General features: G+C 38.0%; 1 protein-coding gene across 1 annotated transcript in view; it reads right to left on the reverse strand.

Annotated features, from left to right (window-relative positions):
• kcnh8 (potassium voltage-gated channel, subfamily H (eag-related), member 8) overlaps positions 1-19,843 on the reverse strand; it is a 196,055-nt gene that overhangs the window by 24,469 nt on the left and 151,743 nt on the right. Inside the window, exons 10-11 of the mRNA XM_061882414.1 lie at positions 18,485-18,734; positions 10,047-10,261 (exon numbers count right to left, since the gene is read on the reverse strand). Of these exons, the coding sequence (XP_061738398.1) occupies positions 10,047-10,261; positions 18,485-18,734 (465 nt within the window). The remainder of the gene's footprint in view (positions 1-10,046; positions 10,262-18,484; positions 18,735-19,843) is intronic.

The following is a 19,843-nucleotide window of genomic DNA, read 5'->3' on the forward strand; positions in this document are numbered from 1 at the left end:
GACGCATTGTCTTTAATCTCCTTTCTAATGACTTCAATTTTCTTATTAAAGAATTGCATAAAGTCATCAGATGAGTGGGTGGAGCTACTGGAAGGGGTCCCTTGTTGGGTTAGCGATGCTACTGTACTAAACAAAAATTTTGGATTGTTTTTATTAAGCGGGATGAGATTTGAGTAATATTTAGCTTTAGCAAAGGTAAGCATGCTTTTATAAGTTATTAAACTATCACTCAACGTTGGATGGTAAAGCTCAAGTTTAGTCGCGCGCCATTTGCATTCCAGCTTTCTACATGATAATTTCTGAGCTCTAGTTTCTTCTGTAAACCATGGGGTACGCCTTTTTGGAGCCTTTTTTTAACTTCAGCGGTGCTATACTATCAATAGTTTCGCGCAGGGCGTCGTTCAAGTTGTAAGTGAGGTTATCAATAGAGCCCACATACTTTGGGAATGGTGCCATTACCGAGGGCAGTAGGTCAGCAAGAGTTGTCGTTGTGGCAGTATTAATGTTGCGGCTGCTATAGCAGTTATTATTATTATTAGCGCCGAACATGAGTTTGAGCCTCGAATTTTATAAGGTAATGATCTGACATTACTTTAGTATACGGGAGTATCAAAACTTTGGAAACGGTGATACCCCTGACAAGCACTAGGTCTATCGTATTACCGTTGCGATGCGTGGGTTCATTTATTAATTGTGTAAAAACACAGCTACTAATTATTGTCTGGAGCGCCACGCACGGTGGGTCCGATGGGGGATTCATAAGGATATTAAATTCCTTCATTATAATTATATTATCTGCGTGCGTCACTAGATCAGCAATGAACTCTGAGAATTCATTGATAAAGTCCGAATAGGGCCCGGGGGAGGGTTAGATAACAGCCAGGTATAGAGGCAGCGGTCTGACAGACGTCAGAGTAAGCACCTCAAACGATTTATATTTATTATTTAGGTTAGGACTAAGGTTAAAGGCCTACTGAAACCCACTACTACAGACCACGCAGTCTGATAGTTTATATATCAATGATGAAATCTTAACATTGCAACACATGCCAATACGGCCGGTTTAGTTTACTAAATTGCAATTTTAAATTTCCCGCGAAGTATACTGTTGAAAACGTCGCGGAATGATGACGCGTATGATGACGCGTATGATGACGCGTGAGCGTGACGTCACGGGTTGTGGCGGTCATTTTCTTCCAGTACAGATCACGGCTATAAATCGCCTGCTTTAATCGCATAATTACACAGTATTCTGGACATCTGTGTTGCTGAATCTTTTGCAATTTGTTCAATTAATAATGGAGACTACAAAGAAAGATGAAGGTGGGAAGCGGTGTATTGCGGCCGGCTGTAGCAACACAAACACAGCCAGTGTTTCTTTGTTTACATTCCCTAAAGATGACGGGGAAGCTTTAATATGGAACAGAGCGGTCAAGCGAACATGGTTACCTACCACATGTCAATCGGCAGGTTTCGGTGAGGAAATTGTGGTGATAAGTCGGCTCTTACCGTAGACATGAGCGGATAGCTTGCGTTGTTCCTCGTGCACCAGTCAAAGAGGCAGCTGTGGACTCTCTTGCCTCCTCCGACCGGCCTACCCCGAACATGAATTTCGAGGAGGGGAAAAAAAAGCTCAGCCTGGCCCCAACGGCTGCCTTCACTTTGCCTCGTCGAAAAACGTGGCTTCCCTCAGAGACACTGGCGGTCACCACACCCGTGGCCACACCCCTCTGACTTTCAAGTACCATATAATCTCACTAAAACACTAGTAACACAATAAGCAGATAAGGGATTTTCCAGAATTATCCTAGTAAATGTGTCTAATAACATTTGAATCGCTCCGACTGCTCTTGCCTTTTTTTTCTTTTTCTAGTCCTTCACTCTCACTATCCTTATCCACAAATCTTTCATCTTCGCTCAAATTAATGGGGAAATCGTCGCTTTCTCGGTCCGAATCGCTCTCGCTGCTGGTGGCCATGATTGTAAACAATGTGAGGATGTGAAAAGCTCCACAACCAGGGACATCACGTGCACACCGTCTGCTACTTCCGGTACAGGTAAGGCTTTTTTATTAGCGACCAAAAGTTGCGAACTTTATTGTCGATGTTCTCTACTAAATCCTTTCAGCAAAAATATGGCAATATCGCAAAATTATCAAGTATGACACATAGAATGGACCTGCTATCCCCTTTTAAATAAGAAAATCTCATTTCAGTAGGCCTTTAAAGTTTTCGTTGTATATTAGTGCGACCTCCCCACCCCTTTTAAGGGGACGGGCAATATGCGCAATCGTATAGTTAGGAGGAGATGCCTCATTTAGTGCAAAAAAATCCTCTGGTTTAAGCCAGGTTTCGCTGAGACCGATGACGTTAAGATTGTTGTCTCTAATGACCTCATTAACTAATAAGGTTTTGGGAGACAATGATCTTATGTTTAAAAAGCCCATATTATAGGTAATAGGCTGTTTTAAGGAGTTTTTGATCAAATTATCCGTAGTAGCAATATTAGTAATGGTGCGTTATTATGCGTAGTGCATTTAAAATAATTATGACCATATCTAGGAATTGATATGACGGGAATTTTCCGATTGTTTGCTTAGTGCTGCGATAAACTGAACGCATCATAATTTGCCACCTCAGTAGAATGCATGTCCAACTCTGACACAGTCATAGCAGAAAAAACTTGTTTTACCTTAACTGACTCCTCACCAAGACTAGCAGGCTCGCGTCTTCCATTTAAATCCAGCTTCAGGGTGCAATGAAGCGGTGTTCTGTGGGGATTAGCCCTTTGCTATGTTGTTAGCCCCGGTCGGCATCTGGGCTTCTGTTTCCGATCACACCGCTTATGTGTCTTCCCTTGACGGTCCCCGCTGGTACTATACTCCGCTGCGTCAAAGGCCGCTGGATGTAGCGGGCAAAGTATTCCTATGCTAGCGAGGTGGTCCAAACTACACGCATCTTTCAGTCCAAAACGGCCCATTCTATCCACATCCAGAATTGTCTGGCGGTCGTAAGTGATCACGGAGTGTCCACGCTGTAAGCCAGCCATGAAATTTGCAGTACTGTCCGGTATTTTTTGCCAAATGTTCTCTTTCTACCATGAGCGTCTGTAGCCGCAGCCCGTCAAGGCGCCGCCATCTTGCCAAAATATTGACTATTGATTAACTCTTTAATAGATTGTATATTCAATGTTATGATACCGCTGCATTGGTGCCTCTCTGTCTCTGATTGTGTGTTTTGTGTGTGTGTATTTCATGATTCCATCTTTGTTTCACTCTGCTTGATCTAAAAATGAAACCGTTACTATCACCATTTATTTTCTTGATTTATTGTAGTCATTCCTGAAGAAAAGACTGTAGTTGTGTGTGTTGGTAAGTGTGTCATGTCTGTTTTCTACAAAATTAAACTGAATTAACATTCTCCAAGTCTCATAGTGATGACATAATTTTCGCCAGGGCTTGTATAATGTTTCATTCCTTTAATTTCTACCACAGATTTGAAGTTGTGAATTTAGGCAGTAACGACAGTAAAGAGATTTAAGTCCCCCCAAATCAGCAGAGACACACTTCACATTTGAAATGAGCCCAGCAGCATCTCGCCTCATGGAGTGCATGAAGCAGTGTTTGAAATCAATCCATCAATTTAGCAGCATTCTGTTAAACATGTTTTTCACACGATTCACGAACGGCTCTTTTAATTTGTCCTGATTAGTGTAGGCTACACTGACTGAATAATACTCATACAAACTGCAAAATAGTCCTGTATGTTCTTATATAAATGTCTTCCAATGCAACATTTTCTAGCTCAGGTTCTTTCAATTAGATGCAGAATATCCAACATACAGTTGATGTCATTTCAGTGTAATTTACAGCTAAGGTCAGGGTTATATTTAGATCAAAAATGTAATCCCTCAAAATATTAGTTTTTCTCTCCAATTTTTTTTAATTTTTAAATTTTTTTTGTAATGTATCAATAATCAGGGCCGCCTAATTTCAAAGGTGTTCGTTTCTGGAACAAACTTTACAAGGGAACTAAACAATGTCAATATTTGTTCAGTATATAAATAAAAAAATCATGATGAAAAGATGTGACTTTCATAAAGTTCGTGTTTGTATTTTTTGTTGCGAAACAGAAATATGGCTGTGACGATCTGTCACATTCACGTTTGGTTGTGTTTCCTGAGTTTGTGTTTATTTCCTTTCAGCGCTCTTCCATCCATACATTTTCTACCGCTTATTCCCTTTTGGGGTCGCGGGGGGCGCTGGCGCCTATCTCAGCTACAATCGGGCGGAAGGCAGGGTACACCCTGGACAAGTCGCCACCTCATCGCAGGGCTTCAGCGCTATTATTTTGGTTTAATTTCCCTCATGTCTCCCTGAGCGCTCGTTTCCCTCACCTCACCCTGATTGGCAGCCTGGCACACCTGGTTGCAGTTGCCAACCAGGCTACTATTTATACCTGCCTCGCCCTTCAGTTAGGGGTCGATGATTGTTTTTCTGTATCCTGTTGCCTGTTTCCAGTTTCCCTGCATGTGTACTTTCCGTGCACCATTTGTTGTTTTGACATTAAAGTCATGTTTTCCTGCGCTACGCTTGCCATCTCTGCATCTTGGGGTTCAAGGCCAGCACTTCCTGACAATGGCCTATATAATTTTTTCTGAGTTGAATAGCTAATATGGTACAAACCCCGTTTCCACATGACTTTGGAAATTGTGTTAGATGTAAATATAAATGGAATACAATGTTTTGCAAATAATTTTCAACCCATATTCAGTTGAATATGCTACAAAGACAACATATTTGATGTTCAAACTGATAAACATTTTTTTGTTGTTCCAAATAATCATTAACTTTAGAATTTGATGCCAAAAACATGTGACAAAGAAGTTGGGAAAGGTGGCAATAAATACTGATAAAGTTGAGGAATGCTCATCAATTACTTATATGGACCATCCCACAGGTGTGCAGGCTAATTGGGAACAGTTGGGTGCCATGATTGGGTATAAAAGCAGCTTCCATAAAATGCAAAGTATTTCACAAACAAGGATGGGGTGAGGGTCACCACTTTGTAAGCAAATTGTCGAACAGTTTTAGAACAACATTTCTCAACGAGCTATTTCAAGGAATTTAGGGATTTTACCATCTACGGTCTGTAAAATCATCAAAAAGTTCAGAGAATCTGGAGAAATCACTGCACGTAAGCGATGATATTACGGACCTTTGATCCCTCAGGCGGTACTGCATCAAAAACCGACATCAGTGTGTAAAGGATATCACCACATGGGCTCAGGAACACTTCATAAAACCACTGTCAGTAATTACAGTTGGCCACTACATCTGTAAGTGCAAGTTAAAACTCTACTATGCAAAGCCAAACCCATTTATTGACAACACCCTGAAACGCTGCTGGCTTGGCTGGGCCCGAGCGCACATAAGATGGACTGATGCAAAGTGGAAAGGTGTTATGTGGTCTGACGAGTTCACATTTCCAAATTATATTTGGAAACAGAGGACGTGGTGTCCTCCAGAACAAAGTGGAAAACAACCATTCGGATTGTTATAGGCGCAAAGTTCAAAAGCTAGCATCTGTGATGGTATGGGGGTGTATTAGTGCCCAAGGCATGGGTAACTTACACATTAGTGAAGGCACCATTAATGCTGAAAGGTCCATACAGGTTTTGGAGCAACATATGTTCTCATCCAAGCAACGTTATCATGGCCGCAGCTGCTTATTTCAGCAAGACAATGCCAAGCCACGTGTTACAACAGCGTGGCTTCGTAGTGAAAGAGTGCAGGTACTTTCCTGGCCCGTCTGCAGTCCAGACCTGTCTCCCATCGAAAATGTGTGGCGCATTATAAAGCGTTAAATACGACAGGTATTTATAATTGTTGAACGACTGAAAATCTACATAAAACAAGAATGGAAAAGAATTCCACTTTCAAAGCTTCAACAATTAGTTTCCTCAGTTCCCAAATGTTTATTGAACACATACATTAATAAACCTTCCATCCTAAAGTCTGGTTGGGATTCAAACCCAAAACACTTCTTAAGACAATTACACAAGGCAACTCGGTAAAGATTATAGGTATTATTTTTGACCCAACTCTCTCGTTTGAGTCACACATTAAGAGTGTTACTAAAACGGCCTTCTTTCATCTCCGTAGTATCGCTAAAATACGTTCTGTTTTGTCCACTAGTGACGCTAAGATCATTATTCATGCATTCGTTACGTCTCGTCTAGATTACTGTAACGTATTATTTTCGGGTCTCCCTATGTCTACCATTAAAAGATTACAGTTAGTACAAAATGCAGCTGCTAGACTTTTGACAACAAGAAAGTTTGATCATATTACGCCTATACTGGCTCACCTGCACTGGCCTCCTGTGCACTAAAGATGTGACTTTAAGGTTTTACTACTTATGTATAAAATACTACACAGTCTGGCTCCATCCTATCTTGCTGATTGTATTGTACCATATGTCCCGGCAAGAAATCTGCGTTGAAAGAACTCCGGCTTATTAGTAATTCCCAAAGCCCAAAAAGAGTTTGCAGGCTATAGAGCGTTTTCTATTCGGGCTTCAGTACTCTGGAATGCCCTTCTGGTAACAGTTAGAGATGCTACCTCATACTACGGCCCGCCAGGGCTCAAAATCCGCCCCGCGGGAAGTCCCAAGTTAAAAACATTTAAATAATTACATTATTTTATTTTTAATTAGATTTTTTTAAAAATCTGTCCTTTCTAATCCATTTCACTCTCCTAGCCGCTCAGGTAAATTGTATTGTCGAAAAATGCATTTTCCCATCGATAACTTGACATCATCAGCGGCAAGTGCGCGCTCTTTCAGTCAATTAGTGCGCGAGGAATATATATACAGTATACATGTATATATACACATATCTATATTATATATATATATATATATATATATATATATATATATATATATATATATATATATGTATATATATATACATATATATATATATATACACACATATCTATCTATATATACACGCATATCTATCTATATATATAAATATATATACACATAAATAAATAAATAGATGGGTTGTACTTGTATAGCGCTTTTCTACCTTCAAGGTACTCAAAGCGCTTTGACACTACTTCCACATTTACCCATTCACACACACATTCACACACTGATGGAGGGAGCTGCCATGCAAGGCGCCAACCAGCACCCATCAGGAGCAAGGGTGAAGTGTCTTGCTCAGGACACAACGGACGTGACGAGGTTGGTTCTAGGTGGGATTTGAACCAGTGACCCTCGGGTTGCGCACGGCCACTCTCCCCACTGCGCCACGCCGTCCCTATCTATATCTATATATACACACACACACATATATATATATATACATACATATATATATATATATATATATGTGTGTGTGTATATATATATATATACATATACTGTATATACTATAAAATCAGTACCACTTTTTATATTTTCCTTTGTTTTTTTGGGCAACACGGTGAAAGAGGGGTTAGTGCATCAGCCTCACAATACGAAGGTCCTGAGCAGTCCTGGGTTCAGTCCCGGGCTTGGGATCTTTCTGTGTGACTGTGTGGGTTCCCTCCGGGTACTCCTGCTTCCCCCCACTTCCAAGGATATGCACCTTTGGATAAGTCGATTGGCAACACAAAATTGGCCCTACTGTGTGCACGTGAGTGTGAATGTTGTCTGTCTATCTGTGTTGGCCCTGTGATGAGGTAGCGAGTTGTCCAGGGTGTACCCCGCCTTCCGCCCAAATGCAGCTGAGATAGGCTCCAGTGAACCCCCGTGACCTCAAAAGGGACAAGCGGTAGGAAATGGATGGATGTTTTTATTGTAGCAACATGGTGGTTAACGTTTTGGAGACTTGTGTATGCGTGTGCATTTATATATATATATATATATATATATTAGGGCTGGGCGTTATTGGCTTTTATTAATGTCGCGATATTTTTATGCCATATTGTGATATACGATATATATTACGTTCATTCAAGGCCTTGGCCTTGAATGAACATTTGATGCATATAATGACAGCAGTATGATGATTGTATGTGTCTTCATTAAAACATTCTTCTTCATACTGCATTAATATATGCTCCTTTTAAAGTTTTATGCAGAGAGGGAAATCATAACTAAGTCACTTGACCAAAACTGTATTTATTAAATACTATTCATTCTCTCACGGGTGACTTTTTAAATGAAAGAACAAATTAATAGTGTTGCTACCTTTTTGTAGTAACACTTCTGCTGCATACTTTGCATTGCTTGATTGATACTTTTATTAGTAGATTGCACAGTACAGTACATATTCCGTACAATTGACCACTAAATGGTAACACCCGAATAAGTTTTTCAACTTGTTTAAGGCGGGGTCCACGTTAATAAATTCATGGTACAAATATATACTATCAGCATAATACAGTCATCTCACAGGTTAATCATCATAGTATATATATATCTATATATAGATATATATATATATATACATTATATGTGTGTATATATACATAGATATGTGTGTGTGTGTGTGTATATATATATATATATATATATATTGCTTTCGTCCTCTCCAAGGTTCTCATAGTCATTATTGTCACCGACGTCCCACTGGGTGTGAGTTGTCCTTGCCCTTATGTGGGCCTACCGAAGATCTTATAGTGGTTTGTGCAGCCCTTTCAGACACTAGTGATTTAGGGCTATATAAGTAAACATTGATTGATTGATATACATTGAACAGCATATTGCTGTTGTCTGCTGAATATCTTCCAACTTGAAGCCATACCACCGCCAGATGATGGATCCTTTGTTCTTTATGTTGGGCATTTATTGTTCTTCCTCCGTTTGTGATAAGTTTCGCACCATCTCTCTCTTGTATTGTCACAAGCTCCGCTCGCTCGACCTGGTTCAGCTAAAGTTAGCCATGCTGCTACCTCTCTGGTCGGTGAGAGCTATGACGCTAGACTCGCGAGAGTATGTGACGTATGTAGGAAGGCGGGCTTGTTTTCCGTCTCTGTCAGAATGAGAGACAAGGAGGAGTGAGAAACGCCTGTTGTGTGATGCACGCAGCTAAAGGCAACGGTGTGAGAACATATAATCGAATATTACGATGTAGTTTTTTTCTATATCGCACAGAGACAAACCTGCGATATATCGTACATATCGATATATCGCCCAGCCAAGCTAACGTTAGCTCTCGGTGAGAGCGTGTGATGCTACATGCGCGACAGTATGTGACGTATGTAAGAAGGCGGGCTTTATTTATGTCTCTGTGAGAAGGAAAGGCGAGAAGGAGTGACAAACGCCAGTAATATAATGCACGCAGCTAAAAGCAACGATGTGAGAACATATAATCGAATATTACGATATAGTCATTTTCTATATCGCACAGAGACAAACCTGCGATGTATCGTATATATCGATATATCGCCCTGCCCTAATATATATATATATATATATATATATATATATATATATTTATATATATATATATATATATATATATATATATATATATATATATATATATATATATATATATATATATATATATATACACAGCCCGGCCCCCGGCCAAATTGTTGTAACTCAATGCGGCGACCGAGTAGAAAAGTTTGGGGACCCCTGCTTTAAATAGACCCCCTTTTTAGACAAGTTGATCTGCCGTTATTTTCTTTTCTCCTCTGCACCCCTCTCCCTTGCGGTCTTCTCAAGGTTTCTCATCCTCATTCATTTTGACATCCCACTGGGTTGTGAGTTTTTCCTTGCCCTTATGTGGGCTCTGAACCGAGGATGTCGTTGTAGCTTTTGCAGCCCTTTGAGACACTTATGATTTAGGGCTGTATAAATAAACATTGATTGATTGATTAACAGTCCTATTTTTGGAATAAATATCTATTTTTTATTATTATCATTAGCGGTTCTCACAGATTGGCTGAGAAATGGCAAGTTTTTATCCTTGCCGATAAAAACCCTCACTACATAACACATTTTTACTGTATAAAAAAACTACGGTTGGGGAGTCAAACTCACGTGCGTCTCTTGTCCCTCCCTCAGGTTGTATGTGAGATCTTGCTGGATGTCCTGGACAAAGTGTTGCGAGTACTCCGGGTAAAGGTCCAGCACCTCGTAAAGACCCTTCAGATGAATACACTGCAGGTCACAGTAGGTGAGAGCTTTCACGTCCGCGTTGGTTTTTATCACTCGGTCGTCTAAGGACAGGTTCGCTCCGATCAGATCCCCTTTACCTGCTCAGAGGAAGACATACACCATTTATTTCAAAGAGGTAAATAATGTTGTCTTTGGTAGCTGTCACAAAGCAAGGAAGAGCACATAAATAAGCATATCTCTTCATGATAAATAATGACATAAAATGCAATATTAATCTTGACAGGTTCATCAATTCTTCCTGAGGCTAATGCTACACACACACACCAGCTCTTCATAATATGCAAACCTTTGTCAACATGTTTTATGCCACCTGGACGTCACAACATAAGACAATTAACCGCTGTTGTTTATATTAATGGAGTGTTAGCTAATGTTTTCCTCCTCTGTTGACATTAAATGATGTTTTCCTTCATCCATTTGGCTATTAGACGAACTCGGTAGTGACCCCCTGCCGCCAGTTTCACTGATCTTCGTTAAATTTGCTGGGGAAGTCAATGACGACAGGATGCACAAAAAAGTTTAAGAACCTGTGTTGGCAAACAAACAGGAAGTCCGCCATGTAAATGTCAGCCTTTGTGCTCCAAAATCAAGTCCTATATGGTTGCACACTATCGTTATACGGTGACAATGCATGTCGATGGCACATTCTTGCCGTGCTTTGCAGATTTGACAGCGACGAGCGAAATGAACATGTCCTCAATGCAATGTAACAGCCTACCTTGCCGCTAATGTCCCCCCACAGTGAAAAGCCACATTCAGGTCAGCAATCCTAAACATGCCACACTAATCCCCCTATGCTAAGCGCTAACTGCTAAGCTAGAGTTTGAGAATGTAAACAAAGCTGGGCGGATCGATACAGTCTCGACAGTAAAGATAGTAGGGGGAAGTGAAGCATCAGGATAAGGTGGATACTATAGTGCAGGGGGTCACCAACCATTTTGAAACCAAGAGCTACTTCTTGGGTACTGATTATTGCGAAGGGCTACCAGTTTGATACACACTTAAATAAATTGCCAGAAATAGCCAATTTGCTCAATTTACCTTTAATAAATCAATCTATATATATCCATCCATCCAATCTATATATATATATATATATATATATAAAAAAATGGGTATTTCTGTCTGTCATTCCGTCGTACATTTTTTTTCCTTTTACGGAAGGTTTTTTGTAGAGAATAAATGATGAAAAAAACACTTAATTGAATGATTTAAAAGAGGAGAAAACACGAAAAAAATGAAAATAAAATTTTGAAACATAGTTTATCTTCAATTTCGACTCTTTAAAATTCAAAATTCAACCGAAAAAAAAAGAGAGAAAAACTAGCTAATTCGAATATTTTTGAAAAAGTTAAAAAAAGAAATTATGGAACATCATCAGTAATTTTTCCATATTAAGATTAATTTTAGAATTTTGATGACATGTTTTAAATAGGTTAATATCCAATGTGCACTTTGTTAGAATATATGACAAATTTAACCAAGCTATATTTCTAACAAAGACAAATCATTATTTCTTCTAGATTTTCCAGAACAAAAATTTCTAAGAAATTCAAAATACTTTGAAATAAGATTTTAATTTGATTTTACAGATTTTCTAGCTTTGCCAGAATAATTTTTTTGAATTTTAATCATAAGTTTGAAGAAATATTTGACAAATATTCTTTGTCGAAAAAACAGAAGCTAAAATGAAGAATTAAATTAAAATGTTTTTATTATTCTTTACAATAAAACAAATTAATTTACTTGAAGATTGATTAAATTGTCAGGAAAGAAGAGGAAGGACTTTAAAAGGTAAAAAGGTATATGTGTTTTAAAAATCCTAAAATAATTTTTAAGGTTGTATTTTTTCTCTAAAATTGTCTTTCTGAAAGTTATAAGAAGCAAAGTAAAAAAATAAATGAATTTATTTAAACAAGTGAAGACCAAGTCTTTAAAATATTTTCTTGGATTTTCAAATTCTATTTGAGTTTTGTCTCTCTTAAAACTAAAAATGTCAAGCAAAGCGAGACCAGCTTGCTAGTGAATAAATACAATTTAAAAAAATAGAGCCCTCTCACTGGTAAGTGCTGCTATTTGAGCTATTTTTTGAACAGGCCAGCGGGCTACTCATCTGGTCCTTACGGGCTACCTGGTGCCCGCGGGCCCCGTGTTGGTGACCCCTGTTATAGTGGTTATATCGATATTTTTTATCATATAAAAATATTTTGTTTTTTTTGTACTTGTTTACAAACTCAGCAAATAAGTCCCTCAAAACAGGAAGGCTTTAAGGACAAAAATCTAAAGTATTAATGCCAATATTAGAAATTGATTTCAATATTTAACGGATTTTGTTACACCGTTATCCTGTGTCTAATTATAATTGTGATCCAAAAATGTTACTTATTGCTGTGAACGGGACTCTCGCTGCTGTGTTGGATCCGCTTTGGACTGGACTCTCGCGACTGTGTTGGATCCATTATGGATTGAACTTTCACAGTATCATTGTGCTGTGGTTTGTGCAGCCCTTTGAGACACTAGTGATTCAGGGCTATATAAGTAAACATTGATTGATTGATTGATTTTGAACATTTTAAAGTATCAGCATCAGTATGATGACTACTTTGAAAACTTGGTATTGGATTCATACCCAAAACTAATGTCAAGTCTCCAAACACCAGAGGAATAAGTGCTTTTTACATTTGAACAGAAGTGTCGATAGAAACTTGTTACAACAGAAAGTAATCAGATAAATTAGCAAGTAGATGAATAATAGTTTTGACAAAATAATGGAACCAGAAATGACAAAATATGTTAGCGCTTAACTTATGTCAGCACCGAAATTAGGAGCCTTTGTAACCCTTTTTAAACTGATTTTATTATAATTTACATACAAAATATATGCATGGTTATCGCAGGAGGCTGCAATACATATTGCAATATAGATTTGAGGCCGTATCACCCATCCCTACGGTCATACTTTGACAAAATCCTCCCAGGAACTTTAAACAAATGAGCCTAAACTCGTATCATTGATTTGAAACATTTGATCCTGTGCCGTAAGATGTGGGCGGGGCATGGCGACAAACGTGGGTCAGTCTTGATTAGGGATGATACTCGAAACCGGTTTTCCCGGTTGTTCGATAAGAAAAAGAACCGAGTCCTCGGACTTGAACCCCTTTTTGATAACCGGTACCCGTTATTGAGACCACTATAGTAAAGAAAAAAAGTTGGTTCTTTATTCGAAATCCGTCCCGACCAGAAATGCTCCGTGAGACATCACAAGAAACGACGTCACGTAGCTCAGTCATTAGAAGCAGAGAGCGAAAGCAGGAAAACAACGGACGGGAAAAAGCGCTCCAAGGTGTAATAAAGTTCAAAACAAAAGACATAATCCAATGAATAACTTTACTGAGAGATTTGAGCAGGGTACAAACACATGACCAACACTTTTACGACCAACCGGAAACATAGCAACCAGGCTAGCAACGCACCTCCTTTACGGCAGCTGTCGCAACGTTCTTAAAGCAACTGCAGCACATACATATATATAGAACATTTTTTAACTTTTGTTTTTCTTTCCTTGTAAACAATACACAATCACACTGAATATGTGTTGTCAGTCTAATTATAAATAATGCAGACAAGGCGTATTGGCGAGTTCTCGACGTTTACTGCCGGGAGACGACATGCAACATCACTTTTTGGGGCTACCGCGCATGCTCGTCACTCCCGTTGCATGCTGGGTATTGTAGTTGTTATATTCCCTAGCTCATAAAGAAAAAAAATTAACTCAATAAAGTGTATTTCTTTTTTTAGCTTTAACTTTTCATATTTTAGCATTGTAACCACATTTTCAAACAACTTTTCTCTTCATAGAATTTTCTTTCAATAAAGAAATAAAGTGCAAAAATGTCAAAGCATCATAAAAAACAGTTATGTCAAATAGTAGCAGAAGTGCACTTTTTGGAGAGCTGTATTATTTTCAGTTTTGTGCCAAAGGGACTGATTTTATTTAACACTATATTATTATTTATACACCTATAGTGATCACAGAGACAGGTTGTTTTTGTGTTAATGTATATATTTGTTTTTCTGAAAAATCCCACTTAATATACTTTGGGTAACAACAGTCAATATTTATTTATTTGATTTTATTTTATTAGGGGATGTAACAGTCAATATTTATTAGACGTTATTTTTTTCTTATATAATAAAAGTGAGCTTTTGTTAAACCAAATATTTTTTTTTTTCCACGTACAACAACCTATCTGGACTCGATAAGAGAATCGATAAGGAATCGGTTCGGTAAGAGGATTCGATAATAGGCTCGAACTCGATAATTTCTTATCAAACATCATCCATAGTCTTGATAGGGCGCCACTAAAATGTCAAAAATAACAAGACAAGATCCGACCTCCATTACCGCTGCTCTTCGCTTGAATTATTTTTGTGTTTTCCTTGACCTTCTCTGCCTCTTCCTGCACACGTCACACGTATTCATTAGATTTTTTTCTTGCAGCAGATTTTTGTGCACATCGCGGGAATCTACGTGTTTCAGATGAGTTCCGTGAATTGAAACATTACTTATAAATACTAGGACTCAGACTACATCTGACCAATCTAAGTCTAGGACCACAAACTGATGAAGCCTACTTGGATGAAACGTCTTCCAAGACAAACCAAACAGTCCAGTTGCCATCGATTGAATGCCCTGAGATGACAATGACTGGATGAATGACAACATTCATAGACTTATAAATATTGTACGCTTTGTTTCTTAACAAATAACTTTTTGAGTGTTACTAGTTTTCATCTATTCATGCATTCTATTGACTTTTCCACTCAATAAAAACATTTTACAGTCATCATAGTTACTTTTTTGTACGTACAAACACCTTCATTTTAGCTGAGTTGCATTTTAAGCAGCTCATTAATGAGTAGCCCGCTCATTTGATAATGTGCTTTTCTATTATCAAAAAGAAATTGCATCACAATAAAAGACATGCTCTAATTATAGCTGAGATGTTTATTTACCTAAGCAACAGGAGACTATAATTGTGCAGGGGTGTCCAAACTATGGGACAATTGCGACCTGCCGGTGACTTCAATTTGGCCCGCGTCACTGCACAAGTTCAATAAGCAACATCCATCCATTTTTTACCGCTAATCCCTTTCGGGGTCGCGGGGGATGCTGGAGCCTATCACAGCTGCATTCGGGTGGAAGGGGGTGTACACCCTGAACAGGTCGCCACCTCATCGCAGGGCCAACACAGATAGACAAACAACATTCACACTCACACACTAGGGATCACTTAGTGCTGCCAATCAACCTATCCCCAGGTGCATGTCTTTGGAGGTGGGAGGAAGCCAGAATACCTGGAGGGAACCCACATATTACATTTAAATATCTGGCTGTCTTATGGGTGCTAATTTGTCACAGCCTTGTGGACAATGTAAATTACTCATCATTCTCGAGGCCATAGCACATAATATACCTATATGACCCAAACCAAACAACCTTCCCTAGTCATGGCAGACCATAAAAATTCAACCAGCACAAAAAAAAAAAAAACATGGTCACACATAACACAACCTGCTCACTGAACTTTGTGGTTATTATGTAGGTATATATGTATAATATAAAAAAAATCCATTACAAGGCATGATGGAAAAAACGCAAAAAAAACTCTCCACATCTATCTACGTTTGATGCACTTTAGCTGCTTGAAATCTGATTACAAAACTTTTAAGAGGCCATCCCGATGGTAAAAGGAGTTGAACTATCATATTAGAGGCCATCACAGAGGTAAAAATTAGTTGAACTTTCACATACTCTTATTATTCTATTCTACTCTTATTATTCAATTCTAATTCATTATTATACATCCATGATATGATTATAATATGCACACATATGTATAGGGTAATTGAAATATATGTACATATGCATATATATATATATATATATACATACATATATATATATATATATATATATATATATATATACATACATACATATATATATATATATATATATATATATATATATATAAATATATATATATATATATATATATATATATAATATATATATATATATATGTGTGTGTGGGGAAAATCACAAGACTACTTCATCTCTACAGAACTGTTTCATGAGGGGTTCCCTCAATCATCAGGAGATTTGAGGGAACCCCTCATGAAACAGTTCTGTAAAGATGAAGTAGTCTTGTGATTTTTCCCACACATACATATCGCGCTCACCACGGTATCGAGCACTATTCTCTGGATAATCCAATTAATATATATATATATATATATATATATATATATATATATATAAATGTATACACACATACATATACACATACAGTATATATATATATATATATATATGTATAAATTTATACACACATACATATACACATACAGTATATATATATATATATATATATATATATATATATATATATATATATATATATATATATATATATATATACACAAACCCCGTTTTCATATGAGTTGGGAAATTGTGTTGGATGTAAATATAAACGGAATACAATGATTTGCAAATCCTTTTCAACCCATATTCAATTGAATGCACTACAAAGACAAGATATTTGATGTTCAAACTCATAAACTTAATTTTTTGGGGGGAATATTAATTAACTTAGAATTTCATGGCTGCAACACGTGCCAAAGTAGTTGGGAAAGGGCATGTTCACCACTGTGTTACATCACATTTTCTTTTAACAACACTCAATAAACGTTTGGGTACTGAGGAAACTAATTGTTGAAGCTTTGAAAGTGGAATTCTTTCTCATTCTTGTTTTTTGTAGAGCTTCAGTCGTTCAACAGTCCGGGGTCTACGCTGTCGTATTTTACGCTTCATAATGCGCCACACATTTTTGATGGGAGACAGGTCTGGACTGCAGGCGGGCCAGGAAAGTACCCGCACTATTTTTTTACGAAGCCATGCTGTTGTAACACAAGCTAAATGTGGCTTGGCATTGTCTTGCTGAAATAAGCAGGGGCGTCCATGAAAAAGACGGTATTTAGATGGCAGCATATGTTGTTCCAAAACCTGTATGTACATTTCAGCATTAATGGTGCCTTCACAGATGTGTAAGTTATCTATGCCTTGTGCACTAATGCACCCCCATACCATCACAGATGCTGGTTTTTGAACTTTGCGTCGATAACAGTCTGGATGGTTCGCTTCCCCTTTGGTCCGGATGACACAATGTTTAATATTTCTAAAAACAATTTGAAATGTGGACTCATTAGACCACAGAACACGTTCCCACTTTGCATCAGTCCATCTTAGATGATCTCGGGCCCAGACAAGCCGGCGGCGTTTCTGGATGTTGTTGATAAATGGCTTACGCTTTGCATAGTAGAGCTTTAATTTGCACTTACAGATGTAGCGATGAACTGTATTTAGTGACAGTGGTTTTCTGAAGTGTTCCTGAGCCCATGTGGTGATATCATTTAGAGATTGATGTCGGTTTTTGATACAGTGCCATCTGAGGGATCGAAGGTCACGGCCATTCAATGTTGGTTTCCGGCCATGCCGCTTATGTGGAGTGATTTCTCCAGATTTTCTGAACCTTTTGATGATATTAAGGACCGTAGACGTTGCCATCCCTGAATTTCTTGCAATTGCACTTTGAAAAACGTTGTTCTTAAACTGTTTAACTATTTGCTCACGCAGTTGTGGACAAAGGGGTGTACCTCGCCCCATCCTTTCTTGTGAAAGACTGAGCATTTTTTGGGGAATCTGTTTTTATACCTAATCATGGCACCCACCTGTTCCCAATTAGCCTGCACACCTGTGGGATGTTCCAAATAAGTGTTTGATGAGCATTCCTCGAAATTTATCAGTATTTATTGCCACCTTTCCCAACTTCTTTGTCACATGTTGCTGGCATCAAATTCTAAAGTAAATGATTATTTTATATATTAAAAAAAAAAGGTTTATCAGTATGAACATCAAATATGTTGTCTTTGTAGCATATTCAACTGAATATGGGTTGAAAATTATTTGCAAATCAGAGTACTCCGTTTACATATACATCTAACACAATTTCTCAACTCATATGGAAACGGGGTCTGTACATACATACATACATATATACATACATACATACATACATACATACATACATACATACGGTACATATACTCATTTTTCACGCTGACTGCTTTCAGTCCCCAGCCAAATGTTTTTAGCCCAATGGGGTTCCACCCGTTAAAAAGTTTGGACTCCCCTGGTTCACAGTATATCACACATCAAGGTATTTTTGTTATCTTACCAAGTATGGCCAAAACCATGCCGTCCTTCAGGACCTCCATGCTTCCAGAGCACACGAAGAAGATGGCCTGCAGAGCGTCTCCCTCTCGGAGGAGGTACTCTCCAGGAGCGCAGAAGGTCGTCTTGATGTGCAGCGACAGCGATCTCAGGCAACCCCGGCTGGCTGAGGCAAAGAGAGACAGCTCCAGGATCTCCTTGTTCAGGTGCATGGTGATGTCCGAGCGCAGCTCATCCGGAAAGTCCTTCAGCAGCTGGTGAAGACCACGAGAACTTGAAACGTAAAACTCTGTGATTAGATTTGGCCTCCATCTTAAATTTTGAGGCTAATCATTCTTCATCTTGTAATATGACTTTGTACCTCAAGGGGTGGTAGTGAAATGTATTATGAAGCTATTCCAGTATTTTCTCATCCCTTATTTATAACAGGGCTGTCCAAACTTTTTCCACTAATATTAAGGCTCAATAAAATAAATAAATACATCTTAAATTACTTAAATGCGTCCTTAATTCATTAAAGTTGGAATTAAACAAATCAATGTGTTATTAAGTGTCAAAAGTCAATTTGAGATAAAATTGTATTTATCAATCGTACTATTAATTAGTTATTGACTTTGAGTTGAGTATTTATTTCCAACATGCACTCAATTAAGTATATTTTGTTACGCGTAATAAAGTGAAGTGAGTGGCTGGATCCTAACACCTGATTGGTCCGTGGAACCCTTTGATCTAGAGAAGCCGAGGAGTACTGGTCGAAATCTTGGTCTGAAAGTGCGGAAAAAACTCTGACAACTTCAATAAATTCCTCTACTTTAACTGCAACCTGCTCTATGTCAGCAGGTCCTGCTTCCACATATTTTGCGAATTTTAAAACTTAAAGTGGAAAGAGTACTAGTAAATCCTCCTGAGCCGCCATGTTTTGAAAAACTCACAAGCGTTCCAGGGTTCCGACCAAAGCAATCATTGGACAACATTTGTGTTTGCCCCGCCCCCTGACTTTTATTCATGAAGCTGCCACATAGCTTCTGGAAAAAAATGAATAAATAAATACATTTGTGAAATAACTAAATCACGATCTTAACATTGTAAACAATTAAATAGGTAAATATAATTTCACATTAAATAATGACACATTTAATAACATGTATGTGCTGTATTAAATACACATTTTAATTAATCACAATGTTTTAATTACACAAATAATAAATACAAGTCCCAAGATCACAATTGCATTGGAAAAATTTAATGGTTAGCAAAAAGTGGAAATAAGTGGATGGAACTAAAAATATCCTCAAAAAAATTGTATTTATTTGTATAATACATTTAACAATATTGTAATGATTTGTTAATATTTCTTTATTAC

This window comes from Nerophis ophidion, linkage group LG21 (genome assembly GCF_033978795.1).
Source record: "Nerophis ophidion isolate RoL-2023_Sa linkage group LG21, RoL_Noph_v1.0, whole genome shotgun sequence".
NCBI lineage: Eukaryota > Metazoa > Chordata > Actinopteri > Syngnathiformes > Syngnathidae > Nerophis > Nerophis ophidion.